Below are 27737 nucleotides of genomic sequence, written 5' to 3'. Positions count from 1 at the left end.
CAAGATTTTTATTTTTGACCAAATTACTGTCGACATGATTGAATGCCACATTAGTGTTCATGTCTGTAACATTTGGTTACAAATGAATCGTGTGAAAGTTACATAAAAAGTTTAATTAAGGATTAATTCTATATAAATTATCAAATAATTCAATAAAATTTCATTTTGCACGCCAACTTTAGAAATTATATTAATTTTTATTTTATTATTTTACATACTAACCTATTTTTCAGCTAAACTTTATGCCTGAAACGAAATTGTTTCAATCCAACCATACAATACAATGTCGATTTTATTTTCCATGTTGTCATATTTATATAACACGAGCATATTTATGTCACGTCACCACGCTGAAAAATGAACTAGTATATAAAATGAGAAAAAATTAATACTTAAATAATTTCAATATATATATTAAAGTTGGCGTGCAAAATAAAAATTTGTTGAAAGGTCAATAATTTGTATGCAATTAATCTAAAGTTTAATGATTATCTTATTTTATACTTGCTTCTCCGAATGGCATGCTACTTCGTCTCTTTCACTCTTGCGAAAAGTTTTTTTTTTTTTTTTGTGTTTTCGGTGGCTCCGGGGCAGCTTTACATCTCTTTACGGGTCTCTAGTATGCTAAAACTCGGAGGTGCTTTTGCTTGGCTCCACATGTTTGCTTGGCTGGTCCACGTCACTTTACGGGCTTCTGGTGAGCTAAAGCTCGGAGACGTGCGATTGTTGATTTGTTCCTTTTCATTATGGATTTATGTTATTTCAGTTTCTTTCTTATGGCCTAGCCTCCTTGAGTTGGGATGAGATTATCGGACCCTGGGTAAAGATTAGTTTGAAGCTCGAGGTCTGTCTATCTTTCTGAATTCTTGTTGGTGGTTGAACTTCTTTGTTCGTTGTGATGTTTTATTGTTTTTTCGCCTCTGATTTTCCTTCTTAAAATTTTTTTCATTGGATTTTTTTTAAGAAGGTTTTAACGAGCCCTTTGTTTGTATCATTGTGCTTTCAAGGGTTCTTCTAAACTATTTTTCTTTTTCTTTTTTATCTATAAAAATCATAATTTAATAATAAATTCATATATAAAATTAAGACGGTCTAAAATTTGTGTATTTACGGTAATTATTCATGAACCATGTCTTGATTGCTATATACATCACCGTCCCAACTTTATTTAATTTTATTAGTTCACATAATTATATTAAAACACAAATCTATACTAATTTATAAATCTAAGTTAACATTATAAACTGTTAAAATCGAGCTAGACATGAAATGAAATAAACATAAGATATATACATTGCATTGTTGTAACAGGCCAAACACGTCCCAACAAATGAACTCTCTCTCTCTCTCTCTCTCTCTCACACACACACACACTGTATATATATATATATGTAACAGAGACAAATCCAGACACACTTTATTATATACGCACAAAAAATATTACTTTCTCTCTCTAGTAAACACACACACACGCACATACAAATATAGAATCGAGTCTAACCGCTCACTGTGTGAACTGTGTGAATATCTCAGTGGGTTGAGTCTTTGTCTTGTCTGCTGCTAAAACCCTAATTGCGGGGAATCTCAAAGCGAAGGGGTGCTGGAGTGTTAATCATCCTCTCCGCCTCCGTGATTGGAGTTAGGTGTTGATTAATTGCGTGATTATGGAGAGATCCGACGGCAAGGATTTCAACGACTTCACCGACTTCTCCAGCAGCTCGGCTTCTGGTAGGAAGCTTTTTCTGTTTTGATTATTGTGTTGTTTTGATTCAATTCGTTTGTCGCTTTCGATCCGTGTTCGTTTCCGTTTTGAGTTTGTGTTTTGGGCGTTCGAGCTTTATGAAATGAGTGTGGGTGTGATTTCAGCTGGAATTTGCGGACGCGAGGTTCTGATACGGCGTTTGATTATTTGTGCAGGTAGTGCGATGTTTGACGCGTCCCAGTATGCCTTCTTCGGTAAGGAGGCAATGGATGAAGTGGAATTGGGGGGTTTGGAGGATGATGAAGAGGTTGTACGTTCGATTGGGGGAGCATTTTCTGGTGAAGAGGAATTGAATGAGTATCGTATCATTTATTCCAGAAAGATGAGGTGAATACGTTGAATTGTTGTCGTGAAACTGTATTTTCTATGAAGTTAGATGTGTTACTGTGCTGTTCATCTCAATGGTTTTGTTGGGCTCAGTTAACCCTTATTGTTGAACCCTAGTCGTAGAAGTTAGAACAGTAGAAGCTCATAGTTGTTCGTGTAGTTATGCTTCCAAAAATGGAAGCATAACTACACATGAAATACAACAAATAATACATTTGGCAGCAAGGATTTGATTGTTGGAATAACGGTTATTTCAAGACATACAAAGAGAGACGCAGCTCAATGAGATATGAAAAAAGCTAAATGGAAAATTGTATGGCTGAGAAAGTCTAACTTGAATAGGGATTTGGACTAATATGATTGATCCTAGACAACAATATTATGTTGCTTCTAGACATTTATTCTAAAAATAGATAACAATAATAGGATGTACAAACAAAATAATCAAAAGCTCAGCTAATTGAAGTCTTATGATCTCCTAGATATGAAAAATTTGTCCAATATTTGCTCAGTCTTGATCACTTTGTTACCTGCTTCTATTTATTGTGTCATGTTGTTATCATGCAGTTGAACAAAGTTGTTTCGGGACCAAGACATCCTGAAGTTATTGGTGATCGAGGGCCTGGATCTTTTTCTAGAGAGAGTGAGTTCTTATTATGTGTCTATGACTCTATTTGTGGAGTTATAATTCAATTTATCTCTCTGCCCTTAGTTTTATGCCCATGATTGCAGCCACCCTGGTTTCTACTGTATGTGTAAATTAGTTGACCCCCCCCTTTTTTTAAAGAAAGTTTGTTCCAAAATGTTAAACATTTAAAGCATTTTTTCTCAATATGAACTATGAAGCTGTGCAATTAACTGTTTTTGGCAATTACAATATTGCTACCTCATGTAATGTGAATGCTCTCGAGGCAAAAAAATAGGCATCAAACCCTTTTCCAAATGTCTTCACCGATATGAAGTATTCAGAAAGTAAAAGCGAAAGTAAAGAAATTGGATTCTCTCCTTGGTGAAGGAAAAACACTCTGTTTGCACTGGGATTCACATCATTATTAAACCTAGATTAAAGACATTTGATGTTTTGGGTTATTATTTCTTGTTCATGCCTGCATGTTAGTTGTTATAATGGACACTTGTTTCTTATATATTCTTGCAGTATCTTGCCCTTTTAACAAGCATTTATTATTTTATAGTAATTTTCTGTTAAGAAGCTAGGTATTACAAATATTTCAGTATTTGGGGATTTCCATGAGGTCTGATCTTTCTAAGGTGTAAAGGAAAGATACCTTAGTAATCACATTCTAAATCATTGCTTTTTCTTAATGACATGACTTTAACCTGCTTTCCATTCCATGCTATGTTCAATTTCTTCTTTTCTTTTTCTAGTTGTTTTCTGGCCCTCTGATTGACAAATGTTAATTCAGGTTCATCAGCTACAGAGTGGACGCGGGATACAGATTTTCCTGAATGGTTTGATCACCATATGTCTGACTCAGAATGCTATGAAGAAAATAAGAGATGGTCATCACAGCCCCACCTGTCCTCAATGTTTCTCTCAGAATCTAAACCATTATATAGAACATCATCCTACCCTCAGCAACAGCCGCAGCTGCTTCACGCTTCAAGCGAGCCTATTTTACCCCCTAAGTCATCATTCACTTCTTTCCCTCCACCAGGTTCTCAAAAAACTTCTTTCAATTTGTCATCTCTTTCTAGTGGACCTCAATCGCCATTCTCTGCACAGAACAACTCTCTGCTCTCTAACTCTACCCTCAATTGGTCAAGTTTACCTGTAGGGTTCCAATATAATGCTAATATATCTCACAATAATCATTTGCAAAACCACTGGATTAGCCATGCCGGTGTTCTTCATGGGGATCATTCCATTCTCTTAGACAATATCCTGCAGCATCAGCTATTATCCCCACAGCAGCCAAGACGACACCTTTCTTTCCAACCATCTTTAAAGTCTCAAATGTTTAACAGTGTTCCTTCTTCATCAGATTGGTGCAAATATAGATTGACTCAGAAGAGCAAGTCAAAATCTAAATCATCACAGAAAGGTAAACATTCTGTACGATTCTCTAATCAAGTCCAATATTTGCTCGGTCTTGATCACTTTATTACCTGCTTATATTTATTGTGTCATGCTGTTATCATGCAGTTGGACAAAGTTGTATCGGGACCAAGACATCCTGGAGTTATTGGTGATCGAGGGAGGGTCTGGATCTTTTTCTAGAGAGACCGAGTTCTTATTTGTAGAGTTTTATGCCGATGGCCCTGCTTTCTACTGTATGTGTAACTAAATATTTGTAGACTTATAATTCAATTTATCTGTTCTGTCCTCCCTTACAGGCACCCTGGTTTCTACTGTATGTGTAAATTAGTTGACCCTTTTCTTAAAAAAGTTTGTTCCAAAATGTTAAACAGTTAAAGCATGTTTTCTCAAGGCAAAAAATAAGCATCAAACCCTTTTCTCAATGTCTGATGAGCTGATGATCGTTGTGGAATTGATAAAATTTGTGAATTGATAAGGTTTTTATCTAAAAATTATTTGTTTCAAACTAAACAAATAGTCAATAACAGAAAAAAAAAAACTTTATTCCTCAAGACATATAGCAATGGCACAAGCTCAATTCTGCAATTATCACAAAGCTCAATTCTAAAGGAAAAGTCGACAACACAAAGTGGAAATAGAAGAAGAAAATGCCAAAAGGAGACTAAATTGATTGCTTATATATTAACAATAAACTAGACTATATGTTTCATAGACGATAGTAAATCCCTGATCTTCCTCTTTACATAGTGCTTCAACATTATTCAGCATTTGGGACGAATTAGTTCTTGGTCCTCCTCTTTATCTTCTTCATTCTTCTTCCTCCATTCCAACAACTTATCCCTGTCCTCCTCCTTCTCCTCATCCTTACTATAGCATCTGTAATGATGAATTTGACATTAGTAATCAAGACAAAGTTTTTGTTACCAAAGTCACTCAAGAATATCAATCTATGATTAAACACACATATTATCCAACAAACTTTACAATTCCACATTAAACTCATTTCAACAGAATTAATAATCATCAAGAGAAATAACCTAGAAAGGAGAATCATACCCATCCTCCATTGGTTTTGCACATCGCAGTAGAAATCTGTCTTCAACATAAGGTATGATCGTCATCAGTTTTGGATAATCATATATATCTAGCTCCTCCAACTTCTCTGCTTTCAAATCATAAACGACTAATTGACTGTGACGCAGATTTAGTTGCTTTTCAAGAAACAAAAATTGACCTTCATTCAACAGCAGAGGCCTCACAATATCACAAAGGTGAACATTACACCAAGGAACCCATGAGCCTTCTTTTCTTACCAAAAGCTCAAAACCGGTAGAAAATTGTAGAGGTTTCTGCTGGCGAAACACACCCAGCATATCATTAACTTTGATAAGATTATTTCTGTGATCGTAAAGATTACTCACTGGTAAATCGAAAGAGGAGAAACGTTCATCCGCAAAATCAAATGATATAATAGTATATCCATTTGCTGACCAATAACAAACTCCATTAATATAAATACCACTCATGGAGTTTGTAAAACCGGTGCATCCATCAACATGACTATTAATCTCTTTCCATGAACCCCTTTTAAGTGAAAATACCTCAGCTTTGTTGTGAAAATCACGAGGCGAGAATATGGCAGGGCAGTGAGTAAATAGTCTTACAACTTTATAGTCATCCGATATACGGTCGTATCCCAATCCGCTGCCACTGAAAATTGTTATATTTGGAGGGTTTGGCATCTTGGGTGGATCAAGAGATTTGAAAGTTTTGGTGGTTGGATTGGAAATTATAATCCTACCTTTAAAATTGTCAAAATACAATAACCCACCACAACCACTACCATCGACATAAGAATTTTTAGAGAAGGGAAGCACTATACTTTCATGATTTTCTTGCCCAGAAAATAAAGATAAATAATGCCTATTGCCACCATCCGCATGTTTGCGTTTCAAAAGAAAACCATCCATTCTGCAAGACGAACTATCTTTGGGTGGGGAAGCTTTGTCGATTTCTTAGCTTTGAGGATTGGCTTTTGATTTGAACGAAAGGGTTTTTATAAATCTGAACAATAGGGAATAGACTTTACACCGAAACCCACATGGAATTCACTTTACATCAAATTATAAATACGATAAGAGTAGAATTCTAATTGCATTAGAATTCTCTCTATCAAGGTAGCTTTCTTTGTGATTTTGGTTTATAATTTAATTCTGCATATATAATTTATACTATCTTGTTGCATGGACAAGCAAACTACAAACTGCAACGACGTCGATCAAACCCTTCTCCGAGGTTGCCTCTCTCTCTACATCTTCCATTCTATTCCATTTTTGGCTTGGTGAAGATGGTTAAATGGTTATAGATATCAAACACTGAACCTCAGCTACTCATAATAATGATGTTGTGTTGTGTTGTTTCCTTTCTTATTACCAAGACAAGTTATCTTGTTCAACTATCTCATAATATTGGTTTGAATTGTTGGGAAAGTTTTTATATATGTCTTAAAGTTATTCTCATACTTCTTGAGAACCTAAATAGTTGGGAATAAAAGTTTTAGAGCCAATTTACGCTCACCTAAAAACATATTCCTTGCCCTTGGTTTAGTTTCTCTCATAGCTCTCATTATTGTTTTTTTAAGTGCTCAAACAATTTAAGGGAAGATGCGTAAACTTACAATCAGCTGCCCTCTTCTTTGCTCTCTGTTATTAGAGTATAGGTTGTGCTATTGAAATTAAAAACTCTAGAGAGGTGCTAGGAAGAAAGTAAGAGCTAATAGAAGAATAAGGATGAAGAGTAGGTTTCCAAGGAAATAAATTAAATTAAATCTTAAATAAAAAGTAGCTCTCTGACTTTGCACTTGAAAGTTGAAACTACGATGTCATCAAGCATCAAGGAGCTTAAATGAGTAATAAATAGTACTGAATTTGAGCCAAATACCTATATTTGCAGGACACATGTATCCAAAGGTTCCGAATGTTCACTTATGTCCTCTAATTTTTGTTTTGGTCATTTAGGCTGATTTATAAGTTATGCAATTTTTGGGTTTGTAGAATGACTTTTATTTAATTGTGAAAGTTAGGCTTTGATAAAATATAATGATATAGTAATTGTTTTGCAGCCATATCAATATGTTTATATTTATTTGATTAGAGTTATACTTATAATTATTATTAACATTCCTTTTTGTTGTTGTTTGTTTATTATTATTTATTATTGTTACGTTACAAAATAAGTATTTATTTGCAGGATTTTAAAATTTATATACACTAATTATGAGCATGGAAGTTACATTGCTGCAAAACAAGCTCATCTTCAGGTATTTTTTTTTTTATAACATATATATATTTTTGACTTGGGGGAGTTGGGAAGGGGGAGCAGTGGGGTTTGAACCCGGGACCTCACTGTTCACACACAGGAGGTCGCACCGCTTGGTGTCCCCTTGAGAATTAAGAATCCATCTTGTACGTCGGATAAAGAAATCTCACGGCTGATATGTTATTATCTTTTGTTGCAGCCGTTTTTTTATAAGGATAAATATGTAACTTTATCCATTTTTGCAAAACCGTAATTCTACTATGTTTATGGAAATCTGTTTTTTCCTTAGGTACACAACTCTCATTTACTTTGTATTTTATTGGGCAAATTGCATGAAAATACCCCATTTTATACTAAAATCTGGTTTTTTGACAATTTTTTTTTTGTTGCAAAAATTTCAACCACATTTCAATTTGTTGCAATGTCCGACCCGTTAAATTTTTCGGCCAAATTAAATCTGAGTTGGCAGCCGGAATACCAACGTGGCATCATAAATGTCAAATCACACCCACACACACCCCACCCACGTCACCCTCCCCTTCCACGTCACTCTTCCCCCTCTTCCTCCTCCTCCTCCCCCTCTTCCCGTCAGCTCTCCCCCTTTCTCCACTTCCGTCGGACGCTTCCCCTTCCCCCACCCCTACCGCCGCCACTTCCTCCGGCCTCCCCCTTCTCTCCGCCTTCCTCCTTCTCGCGTCGTTCCAGACCTCACGCCGCCTCCCACAATCACCAGATCAGTCGCCTTCCTCTTCCGCCGCATCGAACCCCCTCTACCGCCCTCTCTCTCTCCACCGCCCTCCACCATCACCATCACCAGATCCGCCGCCGCCAACCACCCACGCAGATCCATCGCTCAACCGCCCTCTCTCTTTCCACCGCCCTCCACCACCATCATCACCAAATCCACCACCATCATCACTGAATTCCATCAACACCAAATTCACGCAGCAGCAGCTCCGATTCGCGGCGGCGATGTCAATTCCAGGAGAGAGAAAGTGGAGAGAGAGAGAGACAACACACAGAGTCTGGTGGGGTAGGGCAGCGGAGGGGGCGACAGAGGGCGCCAGAGAAGACGCAGGGGAGGGCGGTGGAGGAGGTGGCGGATCTGTGATGGTGGTGGGGGAAGGCGGTAGAGGAAGAGTCGGGCAGAGTCGGTGATGGGGGAAGCTGACCATGTACGCCAGAGCTGACTACCAAGTCTGTCAGAGAAGCTCTGCCGACTCAACTCTGCCTTGTTAGCTCTTCCTACTCTGCTCTGTCTTGTTAGCTCTGCCTATTCTGCTCTGTCTTGTTAGCTCTGCCTACTCTGCCTCTGCCAGAGACAGAGCTCGGGAGGTCAGAGCATACCAGAGCAGAGGCATAATGCCCTTTTCTGGGACCTCCGTCTGCTCGCTTTCCCTTCCCCCATCCCCCACTGCCGTCGAGCGAGGACCGACCTTTTCTTGGACCTCCACTAGGCGGAGTGTACGCAACGAGGGCGGTGGAGGAAGTGAGAGAGAGTCGATCTCTTGGCTGAGGCGAACTCGCCGCCGCCGCTCGATTCCTTTCTTTCTCTCTCACCAAATTTCAGATACCACCAAATTTCAGATACCGGCGCTGGGAATCGAGTGGAGGAGAGAGAGGGGGGGAGGGGGGAGGAAGTGGCGGCGGTGGGAGATGGGGAAGGGGAAGCGTCCGACGGAGGTGAGAGAGTCGATGTTGTGGCGGCGGTTGTGGCAGATATGGGCGATCGTGGCAACGGTGGAAGAAGTGAGAAAGAGGGTGAGAGCCGACAGGGAGAGGGTGAACGGGGAAGGGGGATGGGGAAGAGAGAGAGAGAGGGTGACGTGGGAAGAGGGGGGAAGAGAGAAAGAGAGGGTGACGTGGGAGGGGGTGAGGGGTGTGATTTGGCATTTCTGATGCCACGTTGGTATTCCGGTTGCCAACTCAGATTTAATTTGGCCGGAAATTTCCCCCGGACGGATATTGCAACAAATTGAAATGTGGTTGAAATTTTTGCAACAAAAAAAATGATTGTCAAAAAATCAGATTTTGGTATAAAGTGGGGAATTTTCATGCAATTTGCCCTATTTTATTTTATTTCTTCCACATCAAAATCAAAACGGCGACAATATTTATTTTATCTTTCATTTTTTTTCTTTTTTGTTTTCTCTTTCCTTTTATTATCAACTGCAAATGATATGAAAGTATTAATTCTTTTGTTATTGTGAATCCTCTCGTTTGTATGATTCTACATGTTTTTATTTTTTTTATTTTATGTTTTAAACTACCTAACACAAAATATGATTATATATAGTTGAATAATGTGCTGAATTATGTTGAATATTGATTAATTGTAGGTTCTACTGATAAATTAAATAGTTTACGATGGTAGGTGAAGAAACATACCAGTAGATAATAATTTTATTTATAGACATATCAATAATTTTTATGAACTTATCAATAATATTATTGAACAAATTATTTTGTAAAATTTAGAATCATTGAACATATCAATAATTTTTATGAACTTATCAGTAATATTGATAAACATACAAATTTACTTTGGGTTCAAACCTCAAAATAACAAAAAAAATTCGATATCTTAAATAAATATGTATATTCATCTAAATTATTAATTAATTCATTGAAATTATTGATCTATTCAATAATCCTCAATTTTGCAAAATACTGTATAATTTTGTTTAGGATAGTGATAATCAAGAATGATATAGATTGATTTTCCAAAAGATGAAAGATAAAGAATGCCGTAAATATAGGGATTGGGGGGTTGACCGAAAAGGGCTAATTACATTAGTGCCCATTTACATAATTTTCGGTCAATTCATAATTATTCATGGGTGAGAGAAATTCATCAAAATGTTTGATCCTAGCCGTTGATTTAGGATATATCTAGGGTGGATATTAATTCTTAATTCTTACATAAATGACAATTCTCAATAGAATATATATTAACTAGTGTATAATCCGTCGAAATTCGACAGGAAATCACTTTATATTATAATTATTATTGTATACTCCCTCCGTCCCAATATTGTTGGCCACATTTGGTTTCGGCACGGGAATTAAGGAGTTGTAGATTAATATTTTAAGTGTGTGGGTAATATAGTATAAAAGTAATAAAGTAGGAGAGAGAAGGTGATAAAGTATGAAATAGAAGGTAATAAAATGATAAAGTAGGAGAGAGAATGTGATAAAGTAGGAGATGTAATCTGATAAAGTAGGAGAGATAATGTGATAAAGTAAGAGATTGAATGTGATAAATATTTTCATTTTAGGAAAGTGGCCAACAATAGTGGGACAAACTAAAAAGGAAATGTGGCCAACAATATTGGGACGGAGGGAGTATTATTTTTTAGTTATAGGATATAAAATGATTTTATATAAATTTTAATCTTATTTGAATGTATAAAATCAGGATGTCTCAAATTAGACACATGTGTTAGACAAAAATACATATGGAGTGTAACTGAATTACAAATTACAAGATATTTGATTGCTTGTAGATTTGAAGGCGGCTGAGTTTACATAATGTAAAGGTAAGATAAAACTCAAAAGCAGCACAATATAATCTAAATGAAATAAAATCATTCACATTCTCAAAGTAAGAACTTCATCGAGATTTCGTTTTTTAAAAAAAAAGAGCTTCATCAGGATTCAAGTGGTAGAAATTTTGAAGCTCACGCGCAATAAAGATCAATCTTAACTCAGCTGTCATGTTGCTATACCATGAAGCTATAGATTCAGAAATCGAAGAATTATCATCAAGAGAAAAGTCATTTCATTCATCATATTATATATGCAATATATTCATGCTTCCTCGTGATTACTTAAATCATGATAAATTCATTTATCAAGATTCTCACGGTGGACAAATGACAACAGCCAATTCAAAGAAAATTATCAAACAAGTTATATTTTTCAATAATCTAAACTCACACTACCTCAGTCTTTCGAAATAAATCATCTTCTGATTCTACTAAACCTGATCAATAATCAGTAGCAAGAATCAATCAAGAAATTTTAAAAATCATAGAGGAGTTGTTTTGAGACGAGAGTGCGAGTCTTTCACTCCAAAACAACCGAGAAAACAGCCCATATATAGTTGCAGCTACCACTCTCCTCAGGAACCCTAATACGCCCAATCTTTCACCTTCCTTACTTGTATAATGATAAATGTCTTCAACTTCAATTGATTTCGAAATCGTTGTGTGGAGAAATCTTAATAGGAAACAATTGATTTAGGGAGAGAGAGAGATGACTGTTGGGATTTGAAATATGAATAAAGAGGGAAATAAATTGAAAGGGTTAATATGCAAAAACACCTCTAACGTTATCACCTCAACTACACTTAGAGCACTCCCAGCAGAAATCTCAAAATTATGCTCCAATATTCCTCCCTAAAACTTCCCTATTTAATTTTAGGATCTCGATTTTATAAATGCATGTAAAATTTTTTGTGGGCCCCATCCAATTTAGGAGATCTGCTGGATGCATTTTTTTTTATCTCATTTTCAATTGTTTTAGCCTAAATTTAGAGTTAGTGATGCATTTAGGTGATCTGTTGGGAGTGCTTTTATGCCCCTAACCTAACGTTGATAGCAATTAACACCTCAAAGTTCATTAAGTACTAATGCAATTAAACTCATAAACAAAATTTATTTCACAAAATTAAGAAATTCCATTTTTTTTAATTTATATAGTATATAAAATGGGAGTTTTGTCCCTCCATTTTTTCCCACCATTTTTTCTCTCTCTTTTTCTCCCATCAATTTTTTCATATAAATAAATATTTTCATACACATACATAAATAAAATAATTGTAAAATTTTAACAAAGAGAAATAAAATAGAATATTTTAAAATTTTAATAACTTATTTGTTTTAAATTTATTTTTAATAAATTTTATACCATATTAAATATTTTGTTACAAACTTAAACATAATATGCTTATTAAATATTTCTTCATAAATTAAATTTGATATTATTTATAAAAGTATTAAAATTGTAAAAGAAAAAAGAGATGAAAAATAATGAAAAAATTGATGGGTGAAGAGAGAAAAAAATGGTGGGCTAAAATGGGGGGAGAAAACTCCTATTTTATATATTATATAGATATAGATTAAAAAAAATGAATTTCTTAATTTTGTGAAATAAATTGTTTGTTTATGGATTTAATTGTAGTACTTAATAAACTTTGGGGTGTTAATTGCTATCAACGTTAGATTAGGGGCTTAAGTGTAGTTGAGGTGATAACGTTAAGGGTGTTTTTGCATATTAACCCTAAATTGAAACGAAGAAAGTAGATAATTTGTATTTACCTACCTTAAACTTTCAAGTTTTACAAAATGAGGTACTCTTCTAAACTTAAATTAAATACAACTAAATATAGAGTAAATTAATTTTTAAAAAATGGTCATTTCTTAAAAAATTATTTGGCTTCCAGAAAAAATTGCATTGTTTAATAATTTTATATTTTACTTTATATTGCGCCGATCACTTTTTCTTAAATCTCATACCTACTATTGAGTACTTTTATTAAAGTATAGCTTAATTAATAATATTCTCTTTTTTGCTCTAAAAATATACATCTTTTAAACAAATTTGCAATGCGTGCGATCCCAATATACACACACATTATTTTTATTTTGAAAATACACACGCTTTAGTTAATTACGATGCATAATAGTATAATATATTTGTGAAAATGTAATATTGAATGAATCTAATCTCAATAATTTCATTATATCATATATGTGAATGGTAAGAAATGCATCAAGTATATACATTGCACCTATATATTGTACGAACTGTACGAACTAATAGTCATTGTAAATACAATTTTTTTTTTCTTCTAAAATTCAACATAATTTTTATTTTTTGCTCATAAATACATAAACTAAGGCATGCGACCACTGGTGCCACACAATGGGTGTCAACCAAGACCTATTGAAGATACACTCAACTTATCTGCACCAAGACCTATTGAAGATACACTCAACTTATCTGCACAAAGATGATTCTGTGGAACCAAATGACAAAAATTCAATCTTTAACACAGTAAGTGACTTGATATTATTAATTACTAGTCTTGGCTCCCGTGCGATGCACGCTAAAAGTTACTTCCTCCGTCCACGAAACGAGTACCCATATTTCCTTTTTCGTCCGTCCACGAAATGAGTATCCATTTCCCTTTTTGGCAAGTGTACCCTACCAAACTTTTTAATTAATACACTAAAAAAGGTGGGACCCTTATTCTATTCACACTACACTCAATACATTTCTTAAAACCCGTGCCGTCCACAAATGAATACTCATTTCGTGGACGGATGGAGTATTTAACTAAATTATTAAAAAGTATAAATAATCTATACTTTTTAAAAATGAATGTATTTTTATATTATACAATTATAATAAAATTAGTAATATTTTCACAACTTAAATGATACTAACATTCATAATTTTTTAACTTGTATAACATAGATCTCACTAATCCTATAATTGTTAAAATAAAGGTAACTTTTTATAGTTGTATTTGAGTCAAATCAATGACCAATATCTCAATTAACAACACATTTTTATCAACGCTCATTATTCGCCAGTTAAAATGTCCATCAAAATATCCATCTATTTTTTTATTTTAAGTTTCTACTAAGCAAGAAAGATTTTCTAAATTTTTTTTATGCATATTAGCAAATAAGATTTTCTAGAACTTATATGACTTAGTATTTTTTTCAAAATACTTCATTCGCCCCAATTATATAGGGTGATTGAATTCTGCACAATGATTAAGAAAATCATTGAAAAAGAAAATTATACAAGTAACTTCCTAATATGCTCATTTGTATTATTTGACAATACATTAATGCTAGAATTAATCAAAGAATTAAATAAAGATATATTTGTAAATAATTTAAAAATACATTATCTTTTATGAAAATCGACCTATATTTTGGAATATCTGGAAAAAAAAATAAGTCTATTTAATTGAGATGGATATAGTATATTATATCAACGCGGATTAGGACAATAAAAATGAGAAGAAGTTGGATGATTATTGTGAGCACACAAAAATTTACACTCTTTTACGATGTGAAGTTATGATTTATTTTAGATAAATTTGAAACTAAAATAAATTAATTTTTTAATGGAATAAATTGAGTGAGGAAAATGACATAAGATAATTATATAAAAGTTAAAGATTTTATCAAAGAAATTAAATGATTTATTTTTTAAAAATTCAATGAAGTGAAAATATTTTAAATTGATATGTTCACATTCTTGCTTTCTTTTTATATAGAAATAGACGCTTGATGAAAAAAATTGACCATCTTCATAAATTCAAATGGTAATAACGAATTTGATTTTATTCTAAATTTTTTAATCCTACTCACCTCTTAATTCGTATTTTCTACTGAAAAATTATAAAGTTGGTAACAAATGTAATAAATCACTTGTATTGATTGAGAGCTGCAACTACATTACTCGCCGTATTCTTTGGGAGGACCTCACTCATTATGTTACTGCTCATATGGCGATTCTTGGTGATTTCAACGCCATCCTTGGCGCGCATGAGCGCAGAGGCCGCAGTACTATCTCCCTTCTGGGCTCAATGCTAACATCCTTAGTCTTTTGCCTAAGAAGCCGAATGCTCGTTGCATCTCGGATTATCGACCCATCGTGCTTGGCAACTTCTTCTTTAAGATCATTGCCAAGATTCTGGCGGTCTGTCTCAATACGATCACCCCTACGATTACTTGGGAGAATCAATTTGGTTTTATTAAAGGCCGCTCTATTCATGAGTGCATCTTACTTGCCTCGGAGGGGATAAATTGCATGGATAGATCGTGTCATGGGAACAATATTGCTCTTAAAGTTGACATTCGGAAAGCTTTTGATACGATCAGTTGGCCCTTTCTCCAAGTTGTGCTTCAACATTTTGGCCCTTTCTCTTTGGTCTTGCTGAAGAGGTGTTAAGTAGGCTCCTGCTTGATGCTTCTTCGAGGAAGCTTATAACGCACATGCGTTATTCTCGACGGCAACTCTTTCCTTCTCATCTGTTATATGCCGATGGCGTGCTTTTATTTTGTCAAGCTTCTAGATCTAACTGCATTATGATTGATTCCATTCTTCAGCTTTATGCGAATGTTTTTAATGAGGTTATCGGCTGCTTCCATTTCTCTGGTGGTCGCGGGGTGGCCTTCGAAGCGGAGCTCCTTGCTCTCATCATTTCTATGGAGAGCGTTTATCATGCTGGATGGCAGCGCGTCTGGTTCGAGGCTGATTCCACCTTCGTGGTCAGCTTACTGAGCTCGCGCTCCTCCAAAGTTCCTTGGCGTTTCAAGGCTAGATGGACTCGTGCTCTCACTTATATGTCTACCATCTCGGTTCGTGTTTCTCAAATTTTTCGGGAGGGAAATAGGGTCGCCGATTGCTTGGCGTCGCATATCACCGATGAAGGATATTGGCCTCATGATATTCATCATATTCGGCATTTGGTTATTGAAGACCTCTACCTTCCTTTTTTTACGCGTGTGGTCGACTAATCTTCGTCGGGCTTGTGCGGCTGTTGTCTCTAGATGGTTTTTTGCTCTCGGCTTTGTGGCTTTTGTTTTTGTTTTCGGGGCTCAGTGCTTTCTTTACGCTGCTCTTTGGTTTTGTTTGGGGTGTGGAAACTGGGTGGCTTGGGGGCAATGGTTAGGCCGACGTCTTCGAAGCCGCCTTCCCGTTTCACACTGCTTCTTCCTCTTATTTTTGGTTGGTTTTAGACGAGCACTCTTTTTCCTATCCTGGATTTTTCCCCGCTGAGATTTTTCCTTGATAGGTTTTAATGTGGCTCAGTGTTTTGTGCTATCAAGGGTTTTAAGTTTTCTGCTTTTGTTTTCTTTAATAAAGCTTTATTTCATCATAGTTTTAAATAACACGAAGTATATATATATATATATATATGAGTGCATATAACAAGCAAATCAACTTTTGTATAACCAAGTTTCACTATATTTTATTAAATGAATTTTGTTTAGTTCAACTTATTAAATTGGATTTATGTAGAAATTATATTTGGCTCGATTATAGAATGGCCACTAAAAAAATTGTATACACATATATATATTTATATATTTATGCATATATGTACATAGAAAAATTTAAAATTTTGAGGGGGCGGTGGCCACTACCAGCCACCCCCTGTCTCCGTCTCTGGCGGTGGGTGGGACGGCACACATCAGCGGTGGCAGGAAGAAGGGTTTTTAGGGATTTTGGTATCTTGAACATCACCAGATGCGTCGTCTATGTTGTCACTCTCAGATCCTGTCTCTCATGCTCTTCATCTTTTCTTCTTCATCCGTAACACATTCTGATATAATTGTACCGATTTCCGCCATTCTTGCCATCTACCCTTCCATGTTGTGCCTGCAATCATAAAAAACAACAACGGCCTTGTGCATAAATGAATGGAAAGCAGTTGAAGATTACGTAGTTGGAAAAATTGCTCCGATTTATGAGAAGTTATGGTTGCTTCTAAGAGATTGTGAGAAAATCATGTGAGAGAAAGATAAAGAAAATTGATATTGTTAAAAGAATAGTGTGAGAGAGATTATAATTGCTTGAGAGAGATTGGGGAAGAACATGGGGAAGAAGAGAATGTGTGTGAGAAACAGTGTTTAAAATTTTGCCGGGAGAAAGTATTCGTTAAACTGCTGTTTTATATAATACTATATAGATATGAAATAGAGGATCTTGCAATTTACTCTTGATGTTATTCGAAAACATATAAACAATTCTATATATTAATATATGAAACGACAGTTTTTAACAGTAATTAAAATTTTCTCGGTAAAATTTGGGTAGTTTTCTTTTCCAAAATTATAGGCATTTTAAATAAACGTGCCTTCAGTATGTTAATCTCAGCAATCTCACCATAGAAATGTGCGAAATTTCTTAAGCAATCGGGTGAAATTATTTATGTAACACAAAGACTTTTTTTTCTAAAAGTGAGTTCTTTTCTCTTTTTAATTGAAAATAAATAGAAATTTGAATACAACTAAAAGAAAAGAAGAATACACATAACACCATTCAAACATTCATTCTCCAGATTGAAAGAACATTATCAACGACACACATAGCTTTAGTAACGTCTGCAGATATAGGCATTTAGGGCTCTACATCTCCAAATGCAATTTCAACGCATTCAACTTCAGTCTGGGGCTATCGACACATTCAACTTTATACTTTTGAAAATTACAATTTCACAACCATTATTTATAGGAATTAAGAAGAAGAAGATGCAGGATGGTGAAATAGAAGAAAAAGATGTATGAAAAACGCAAGATGAAGAAGAGAAAGAAAATGAAAAGGATGAGAAAGAGAGAAAATTGATATTGTTAAGAGAACAGTGTGAGAGAGATTATAATTGCTTGAGAGAGATTGGGAGAGAACGTGGGAAAGAAGAGAACGTGTGTGAGAAACCGTGACTTTAAATTTTGCCGGGAAAAAGTATCCGTTAAACTGTTGTTTTATATAATATATAGATTCTCGAATCGTTTATATGTTTTCGAATAACATCAAGAGTAAATTGCAAGATCTTCTATCTCATATTGTATTTAATTTCAAACTTTATTTTATTTTCACTTATACTAGCGAGTGACCCATCGAAATTCGACGGACATCTATTACTATTACGTGTTCCCCAAGTTACTATCAGTCTAGTGCTATTGCATAGATAAAAAAAAATACACTTGATCGCTTCTTTATACATAAATAATATTCATCTGGTTGGAATAAAGATCATTTGAATAAATTATGGTTGCTAATATAATTTATTAGATTATATATTGCGATTAAGAGTATCTTAGTTAACTTGAGAACTTAACACGTATTCCTTAGTTTAAGATGAAATTGTGATGGCATGCACGATATCAAACCGACTTTCCTTAGGGATCACAAAGAGTATATGCCGAAAGTCGCCTCCTAAAATAACCACCAAACCTTCAAAAGGTCTTTTAGCCCTATCGGAAGATCTCATAATATCCTTTAAGCTTCTTTCAAGTGATTCAAAGCATTATCTGTGAGTTATCGGTGCCTCATCCCAAATAATAAATTTTATTTTCTTGTGACACGTGTATCTCTCATCCTATAGATTGAAAATGCATTATTATAAAGCTTTGTATGACTAACATGATTTTTTGGGTATCTTTTTAAGCACTTTGAATTCACCATGCATGATGTTTTTTTTTTTGTTAGTAATATTTTATCACTATTTTTATAGCAATAATAACTGCAACTAAACAGTGTAATTGTAGTACGAAAACAGCAAGCAGAGTATCGTATCCACAGAGACTGTAAAACGAAATTACTCTATCTACTTCCTAAACAGACTCTCACAGTATGCAGGTAAAACGAATTTGAAGGTGAATTACGAACTAAGATTAACTAAATAAAAACTAAAGAGCATGTAAACTATGATAATTAACTCAAATATAAGGAAAGCTCTGACCCTAGGGATGTACTTTCACTAATCAACTACATGTATTCAACCTATTGATTCAATTACCAATTTTAATCCAACCCTGATGAAAGATCACTATATTATTCACAAGCGTCTCTAACGACCACCTATGTAGTAGCCTGCTATTTTATTTTATGATTAAGAGCAATAAATGCAATATTTATTTTTGCATCTTTCAGTTGATTTAATCCAGTGATTAATATTAAGTTAATTCAGCTCAGAGTTCTGAATTAGATGCCATTACCTGAGATGACCACGATTGAATTATTGAGTAGTCAATGATTTATTTCAGAATGATAATTGACTTAGCGAAGTCGAGTTATTATTTTATTTGTAATCGAAATATTATTTCTATTTATTTAACTTTATTACTTGAGTCGTGAGTTTACTCCGAATTGTGAAGTGAATTAAATCTACGGATACAATTTAGATTCATTCTACGAGTATCACGATATTAGTAAGGCAGGAAATCAAATATTGAATAACGAGATTTATTAGAGTATTCAGTATAGTAGCAAACTCGAGATTGTATTACACTTTCAGATACACAAACATCACCCAATTCCTAGCCTACTCCCTACATTCCTATTATTACAGCAGCAATAAGAAAAGAAAAGGAAAATGATGCGTGTGGGAACAAGCAAACTGTCAATCAGCTGCAACTCTACACTATCTATTACAAACATCACTCAATTCCTAGCCTACTCCCTACATTCCTATTATTACAGCAGCAACAAGAAAAGAAAAGGAAAAGGGATGCGTGTGGGAACAAGCAAGCTGTCAATCAGCCGCAACTCTACCTATTCTCTCTCAAGGCTTTCACATGGCATAGAGGACTAGATACTCAAGTATAGCTACCAAATTCACGCCTTTAATAATTCAGCAGCAAACTTCCTTCTTATCACCCCCATTCTACACTAAAAACTTCACCAAAAGAAAAGAAGGACTTCATTTACTGCTGCCGACTTCAAAGGATGTAAGCCTTGGCTTTAACTCCTCCACTTCCTCCCTGAATTTCAGCCCTGCATTTAATAGGGAAACAATACACAATTCATTTCAGCTATCTTCTCATTGAGACCAATTCAATGGCAATAGACAGCCACCGACACCAAGCATTTGCAGGTGAATACTAAACTCAGCTCTTCATGCATCATACCATCACATACATGTTTGAATAGAAATATAGAGGTGTAAACATGTATATATGCTTATGGACCCAAGAGTCACACGTAAAGAAGTCAGTTTTTTTTATGTGTTATTCATGAGTCAGACAATGAGAACTTTTGAAACAGAAACGAAACACTATGGCTAGTTTACCCACTGCATAATCGAATTATAGAAATGCTAGAGCTCAATAGAATCATGAATTGAGTTTACAACAAGCTTTGAGTTTCGTTCACAATAGAGTATTAAGAATGAACTTAGCTTTCTTTAAGGAGGGGAGGCTGCCCTGTTCCGCCGAACCTAAGAGCGTCGGCGGAGGCAGAGCTCTGTTGCTCGTCGGGCGAGATCAGGGGAGAACCCAGCGACGACGACAGTGAGGCTCTCGCCAGTTCACAGAGCGGCAGCGGAGGTTACCATGTCGATTCCTCAGGCAGGAGTTAGGGCTCCGATTCCAAACCTCGATTGAACATGTGTACGTCTGCCTTGAGTGGAGAAAAGAGGAAGCAGAGCCATGGGGCGACAATCATCGCCGGATTTCGGAACAGAAGCGGCGTCGAGGGAGAAGACGCCGGTCTTTCTCCGGCTTCCGGATTCAGGCGGCGGCGATTTCGATTCAGGAGGAAAATTAGGACTTTCTTTTATTTCCTTTTCAGTCGATTAAGGGCGGAAATTGGGAGGAGAAATAGAAGGATGGCCATACAACTCCGCCGGCCTTCAGCAGCAGCGAAGCCGCCGAAATCTCTAGAGAGGTGGCCGAGCCTCCGAAATCAAAAGAGGAGAGGGAGATGCAAGCTCGGTTTCATGAGGAAATCGAAGGCGGACAAGAGAGAGAAGGGCGTCGGACTCAGGCGCGGCGACGGCCGACGCCGGCCGGAGCCAGAGGCGGCAGAAGCCCTTACGGAAGCGAGCTGTTGAACGATTGAGAGAGAGAGAGAGAGAGAGAGAGAGAGAGAGAGAGAGAGAGAGAGAGAGAGAGGATGAATGTTAAGGAAGAAAAAGAGTTGGACTGCCCTTATTTATTTCCAGTGGGCCGAATTATTAGAGAATTGGGCTGGAGTACTTTTTAACCAGGCCCACATTCCATCATTTAATTATTTGGGCCCAGACTTCTTATTATTTATGTATGGGTTGTCATGGTTAATTGATTGAACCCAGTTTCTTTTATTTTATTAGATTGTCTTATCATTTATTGAGCCCAAGTAGAGATTGATTCTAGAATTATTAATCGATTAATTAGACTCAGTTAATTCTAAATATGGATAAATTTAGAACAAGATTATGAGATTGCTAAGCGGGTTAGCGAACCCTAAGACAGTGGATAAATTAAGATTAATAATTCGATTTCATAAGATGAGCTTTAATCCCATAGTTTGGATTATTATTAACGGAATACGAGATTCATGCATAGTTAAATTACGCATTCTCATTTAATTGAGAATTTTCCCTCGATTTAAAGTCTTACGTTATTTTCTCGGATTAAAGGTCGAGCGCAAGAATAAGAACTCGTCAAGGAGTCACTAATCTGTAGCAAAGCTTTGCTATCAGGTGGGCATTACTTTCATATATATCAGATGAGTTTAAATGTTACGTTCAAGCAAGTTATTTCATGATAAAATCTTTGAGTTAAAGTTATTTCAAGTATTGTCTTGCCATAAAATGTTTCAATTTTAGTATGATATCTATCTGCTTTGGCTTTGCCAATGATGAAATCGAATTCGGGTCCTGAGCAGTTGATAGCTATCCTGCCAGGGCTAGTGTACACCAGTGACCGTGAGTCATCTAGCGGGTTGGCCGGTCAAGTGATCGTGAGAGGTGGCCACCTCTCCGGCACACAGTTCCAGATATGATAGATTACAAGAGAACTTAGACTGCAGTCGAACTTTAAGAATCACAAATGAACTTAGTAAGCTTGGGCCTTTTTAGCGAAAAACTCCCTTGCTGTACTGTTTATGATGGCATGACAATTTACAGTTTTGAAGCATGTATTTTTATACTTAGGCATACGTGCCCACTGAGTACTTTTGTACTCAGCCCTGCATATATTTCTAAATGTGCAGGTTGAGTAGCTGCCGAAGGTGATGAAGTGACGAGCGGGACTCTTTTGTCTTATTATGTATTAATGAACTCTAGGGATACATGTCTTCATACATGTAATCAGAACCTTATTCCGCTGCGTACTCAGAAGTTTTATGTTATTTTGGCTAAGTCGGAGTTATCCGAACTTACTAGTTATTTGAGTCTCTACGACTAAACCTCCGTTATATTATAAATATCCCTTTTGTTAACAATGATGAAATACGATCCTTCCTTGTTTGATTATTCCCCTTTCTACCCCGCTTCTAATCTCCCTCCATTAGTCACGGTTTCCCCGGCTTAATTATCCTTAATTAAGGCCGGTCGTGACAACCTATGAACGTAGATTAATTAATCCCTTTTCGCATTCAAGACTCCAAGGAATAAATTAACTCCAAATAGCACATAAAGAATAGCTTCCTATAGCTTCACCTATCGCATTCAAGACTCAAGGCTAACACTATATCATGCATTCCTGAATCGGCTGAACAATTATCGCATTCAAGACTCAAACTGAACAGCTAAACATGTAAATCATTGATCAGATAATTCACAAGAAATTAAGCACCAGGAATCATGAATCACAAGTTGGAGGGCAAATTGATATCAATAAATCAAAAACACATAATCAATCAGCTATATACAAACCCTAGGTTCAGAATAAAAGAACTAGCCAGACATAATAAAATCAAACATAAACATAATTAAATTGAACGCAATTGTAAAAACAAATTGTATAAAAACCGAATTAAAACGATTGTAGCGGCTTGAATCTTCAATCTTGATCCAAGCCTTGAAAACTGGAAAGCTAAAATATTCTAAAGCTATAAAACTGAAATATGAATGTTGGGAACTCAAAAACTAAAGCTAGGAACCCTAGATAGGTCAAAAGAGGACCTATTTATAGTCTTAGGGTAAAATACAGAGTTTGAGCTCGAAAATAACTTGGAAAAACGTAAAAACGCGGAAGATATAAAAACACGCGTAAAAAACGGCGACCCGTTCGGCGTTCGCCGAACAGGTCGCCGAATTTGGCCTGAAAACAGCTGAAATTCGGCGATTGCCGAATTTTCTCCTCAAAGCCAATTTCAATCCAGGGATTTCGGCGACCTACTCGGCGATCGCCGAGTTGGTCGCCGATTTTGCTCATAAAATCGCCCAAATTCGGCGGTCGCCGTTTAGGTCGCCGAATTGTGACTGCTGCGCGCGATATTTTTGTTTCGGCCATAACTTTCTCGTCCGAACTCCGATTTATGATCCGTTCACGCTCACGAACTCGTATCGAGATGATCTACAACTTCTATTTCAGAACATTGTTCCAAATTCGAACTCAATAAATCTGAAAATTCCTTCAAAGTTTGAGTAAGAATCATGTTTCACAAGATAAAGCAAATTAAGCACAAAACAATCATCCAACACTCAATTTCCTATAAAATTAACATCATAATAACATTAAAAACCATGGAAACATGAGTGTTATCAATATTTTTCTTGCTTTTCAAATTTGATGAGGAGTAATATGTGCAGAGCAGAGAAATGGTCTCAGCCAGAGGAACGGGCTTGACAGAGGAGCGGGCTTCATCAGTGAAATGGGCTTCCGCAGAGAAGTCAGAGGGATGGGCCTTATCAGAGGAACGGTCAACACCAGAGAAGTCAGTCCCGCTCGGGAAATGGTTTTTTGCCAGAGGAGTCACCAAAAGAGCGGGAAAATCTCCCGCGTGAAGACAGAATTACCATTATGCCCCCGACCATGCAAGATGCGTGTTCCAACGATGAAATTACTCTTTTACCCTTAACGTGTAATCTATAAATAGCCCTTAGCATGTACCTTGTAAACTTACGCTTTCAATACTTTTACTACTGCAACAATCTTCTCTCGTGCTCTCAACAATCTAGCAATCTCTTCTCACTTTTCCGATCAATCTCTAGGTAAAATCCACAATTCACCGATAATTTACCGAACAAACGATCACCGTTCATTTATGCTTCACCAAAATTATTTAGTTTTCGTATTTTTATGATCTAAGGGTCGGCTGGATGTAACAGATCAATTGTAAGCTTTGCATTTTCATCATGGTGTATCAGTCCACTATAAATTATCGAAGCAATCGTCTAGCAATAAGTAATTTTTCCTTCATGATATATTTAAAAACTAAATATCTAAAAAATTATTATATAAATATTATAATAAAATAAATTATATCTTATGTGGCGTCGTATAATCACTCCATTCTAATTTTCCTCAATTCTCATTCATTGTTATTTTTTTAATTTTTAATCAATGTTCATATCCAAAAACTATTAAATATCTAAAAATCATTTTATTAATATTTCACTTATCAATTAAATTTATTTATATCCATACACGAAAAATAGATAATACACAAGTATTTGTAATTTTGAGGTTGTAATGATTTTGTAATATTATACTTCATGATATCCAACTTTGCAATTTCAAGTTAAAAATGTACTTCATCTACTTTAATATATATGACTTTGATGTTATTAGTTCTATTTATATGTTTTAGATTTGAATTTCATAAATTACTTTTATGTTTAACAAACATAAAGATTTGAACATGTTGTAAGTTATCTATAGGTTTGTATGATTATTTAATGGTGTAGAATTTTTATTAATAAGTTTATATAATTATTTAATAATTTTTAGATGTAAAGATTGATTACGGATTTATAAATAAATAAGAATAAATTAGAATTGAGGAAAATTGAAATAGAATGGTTTTTAGATAGTTAATGATTTTTTAGATATTTTTCAATTGACCCACGAAAAAATATGTTTTAGGATTTTATTTTATGCATATTGATGGCCAATATTATAGTATATATCTTTGTTTAATGGTAGTATGTATTTTTTGTGTTTAAAATTAAACGCATAATATATAGATACACTTAAATGGCATGATGAAATTTCGTTGAAATAGAAAAAGGATCAGTTTCAAAAAGTTGAAATTTTTGGAGTTTATCATTTGATAGTTTCTAATTTTTCTTTCGAATTTTTCAAAAAGAAGAATGGTTGAGTTGGAGTTCTAGCATATATATTATTTATTAGATATCGAAATTTGTTGATTAAAAATTTAGAAAAAATAAGAATGAATGAGAATTGAGGAGAATTGGAATGAAGTGGTTATACGACGCCACGTAGGATAGATTTTATTTTGTTTTAATAACTATATATATCTATATATATATATATATTTCACTACTAAAATAATAGTACTCGATTAGCTGTAAAAATAATGTACAACAGTAATTGTGTAATGGATATAATGGCATTAATATACATTGATAATAAAAACAGTGTAAATGAAACTACGTCTAGCTAGTCTCATACTATTCATATATTCGAATTATTTTTCTTAATTATGTAATTAATTCAAATGGTTACAAACTTGCTGGCAGTCTTTGTCCTTAATGTAAGTTTCGTTGACTTAATTGTTTCTAGTTTTGTGTATAATTCTTGGGGGGGGGGGGGATGCCAATTTCCTTTCTCGTTCAATTATTTTTCGCAGCATAGTTTTAGTATATAATAAATTAATCTAATATTAAATTAATTGATGACGAAAGTTGTACCTTACGTTTTATGTATTTTCATAGACATTTCCAGTGATTGGTGGTATGAAAATTATTGTAATGACTTTTAGCTCCATCTGAATAAATTATAATTTGGATTTTACTCTCATTATAACATTTCTGAATATATACGGCTCAAATTATTTACAGAAAACTTTGTTGATTATGAAATTTTTTGGACTCATTTGTAGACCATCAAAGATATTTATCCAAAGCATACACAAGAAAAATCACACCATAAAAAAAATTGGCGAGATATGAAACTATTTTTTATTGGGTAAATATCATGAAAATCCCTGAACTATACTCACTTTATCAAAAATACCCTGAAACTTTCAAAATGTTCTCTAAACCCTCAAACTATCAGGTTTTTATCAAATATATCCCACATTTATTTTTCGGTCACCAGAAACGTGATGTGACTCGCCAAATGCCACAATATAATTTATATTCTATTTTTTAAAAAATGACATGGAAAAAACGGCTTCGTTATTAGAGTGAATTTCAAACACGATAGAAGTGAATTTTAAATTTCAGAGTAGATTTTTTAAAGTGATATGGTACGAAACGACGGCAATTTTCCATTGCATTTAAAAGAACTGGAATATAAATTACATTGTGGCATCCGGCGAGCCACATCACGTTTTTGGTGATCGAAAAATAGATGCGGGATATATTTGATAAAAATATGATAGTTTAAGAATTTAGAGAACATTTTGAAAATTTAAGGGTATTTTTGATAAAATGGGTATACTTTAAGAGTTTTCATGATATTTACCTTTTTTATTTTATACATGAACTTAAAAGCATGACATTCCAATAATATAAATTTTACACTTATTGTAATTTTCACAAGATTTTTATTTTTGACCAAATTACTGTCGACATGATTGAATGCCACATTAGTGTTCATGTCTCTAACATTTGGTTACAAATGAATCGTGTGAAAGTTACATAAAAAGTTTAATTAAGGATTAATTCTATATAAATTATCAAATAATTCAATAAAATTTCATTTTGCACGCCAACTTTAGAAATTATATTAATTTTTATTTTATTATTTTACATACTAGCCTATTTTTCAGCTAAACTTTATGCCTGAAACGAAATTGTTTCAATCCAACCATATACAATACAATGTTGATTTTATTTTCCATGTTGTCATATTTATATAATACGAGCATATTTATGTCACGTCGCCACGCTGAAAAATGAACTAGTATATAAAATGAGAAAAAATTAATACTTAAATAATTTCAATATAAATATTAAAGTTGGCGTGTAAAATAAAAATTTGTTGAAAGGTCAATAATTTGTATGCAATTAATCTAAAGTTTAATGATGATTTTATGTTATACTTGCTTCTCCGAATGGCATGCAACTTCGTCTCTTTCACTTTTGCGGATTTTTTTTTTCGATGGCTCCGGGGTAGCTTCACATCTCTTTACGGGTCTCTGGTATGCTAAAACTCGGAGGTGCTTTTGCTTGGCTCCACGTGTTTGCTTGGCTGGTCCGCGTCACTTTACGGGCTTCTGGTGAGCTAAAGCTCGGAGACGTGCGATTGTTGATTGTTCCTTTTCATTATGGATTTATGTTATTTTAGGGATGTTTTTCTTTTTTATGGCCTAGCCTCCTTGAGTTGGGATGAGATTATCGGATCCTGGGTGATGATTAGTTCGAAGCTCGAGGTCTGTCTATCTTTCTGAATTCTTGTTGGTGGTTGAATTTCTTTGTTCGTTGTGATGTTTTATTGTTTTTTCGCCTTTAATTTTCCTTCTTAAAGTTTTTCTCACTGAATTTTTTTAAGAAGGTTTTAACGAGCCCTTTGTTTGTATCATTGTGCTTTCAAGGGTTCTTCTAAGCTATTTTTCTTTTTCTTTTTTTATCTATAATAAAAATCATAATTTAATAATAAATTCATATATAAAATTAAGACG

The 27737-nt window shown here is 34.8% G+C and overlaps 4 protein-coding genes across 4 annotated transcripts in view; 3 read left to right on the top strand and 1 right to left on the bottom strand.

Annotated features, from left to right (window-relative positions):
• Positions 1-1442: 1442 nt before the first annotated feature.
• Positions 1443-27737, top strand: part of LOC131012714 (protein PAT1 homolog 2-like) — a 31626-nt gene continuing 5331 nt past the window's right edge. The window contains exons 1-2 of the mRNA XM_057940705.1: positions 1443-1728; positions 1918-2089. The gene's annotated coding sequence lies outside the window, so the exon portion shown is untranslated. The remainder of the gene's footprint in view (positions 1729-1917; positions 2090-27737) is intronic.
• On the top strand, positions 1665-4328 carry LOC131007880 (protein PAT1 homolog 1-like). Its single transcript, XM_057934792.1, has 5 exons — positions 1665-1728; positions 1918-2009; positions 2657-2732; positions 3514-4163; positions 4254-4328. The coding sequence occupies exons 1-5, from the start codon at positions 1665-1667 to the stop codon at positions 4326-4328; spliced, it is 957 nt and encodes a 318-aa protein (XP_057790775.1).
• LOC131012750 (F-box/kelch-repeat protein At3g23880-like) lies at positions 4692-6217 on the bottom strand. The gene is made up of 2 exons (XM_057940753.1): positions 5205-6217; positions 4692-5024 (listed from the first exon to the last, which is right to left on the bottom strand). The coding sequence occupies exons 1-2, from the start codon at positions 6116-6118 to the stop codon at positions 4910-4912; spliced, it is 1029 nt and encodes a 342-aa protein (XP_057796736.1). The 5' UTR covers positions 6119-6217; the 3' UTR covers positions 4692-4909.
• On the top strand, positions 15581-16012 carry LOC131007879 (uncharacterized). The gene has a single exon (XM_057934790.1). The coding sequence runs from the start codon at positions 15581-15583 to the stop codon at positions 16010-16012; it is 432 nt and encodes a 143-aa protein (XP_057790773.1).

Source organism: Salvia miltiorrhiza, chromosome 2 (assembly GCF_028751815.1).
Source record: "Salvia miltiorrhiza cultivar Shanhuang (shh) chromosome 2, IMPLAD_Smil_shh, whole genome shotgun sequence".
In the NCBI taxonomy this organism is placed as follows: domain Eukaryota; kingdom Viridiplantae; phylum Streptophyta; class Magnoliopsida; order Lamiales; family Lamiaceae; genus Salvia; species Salvia miltiorrhiza.
The sequence above is the reverse complement of the archived record's forward strand: the minus strand, read 5'-3'. Positions and strand labels throughout refer to the sequence as shown.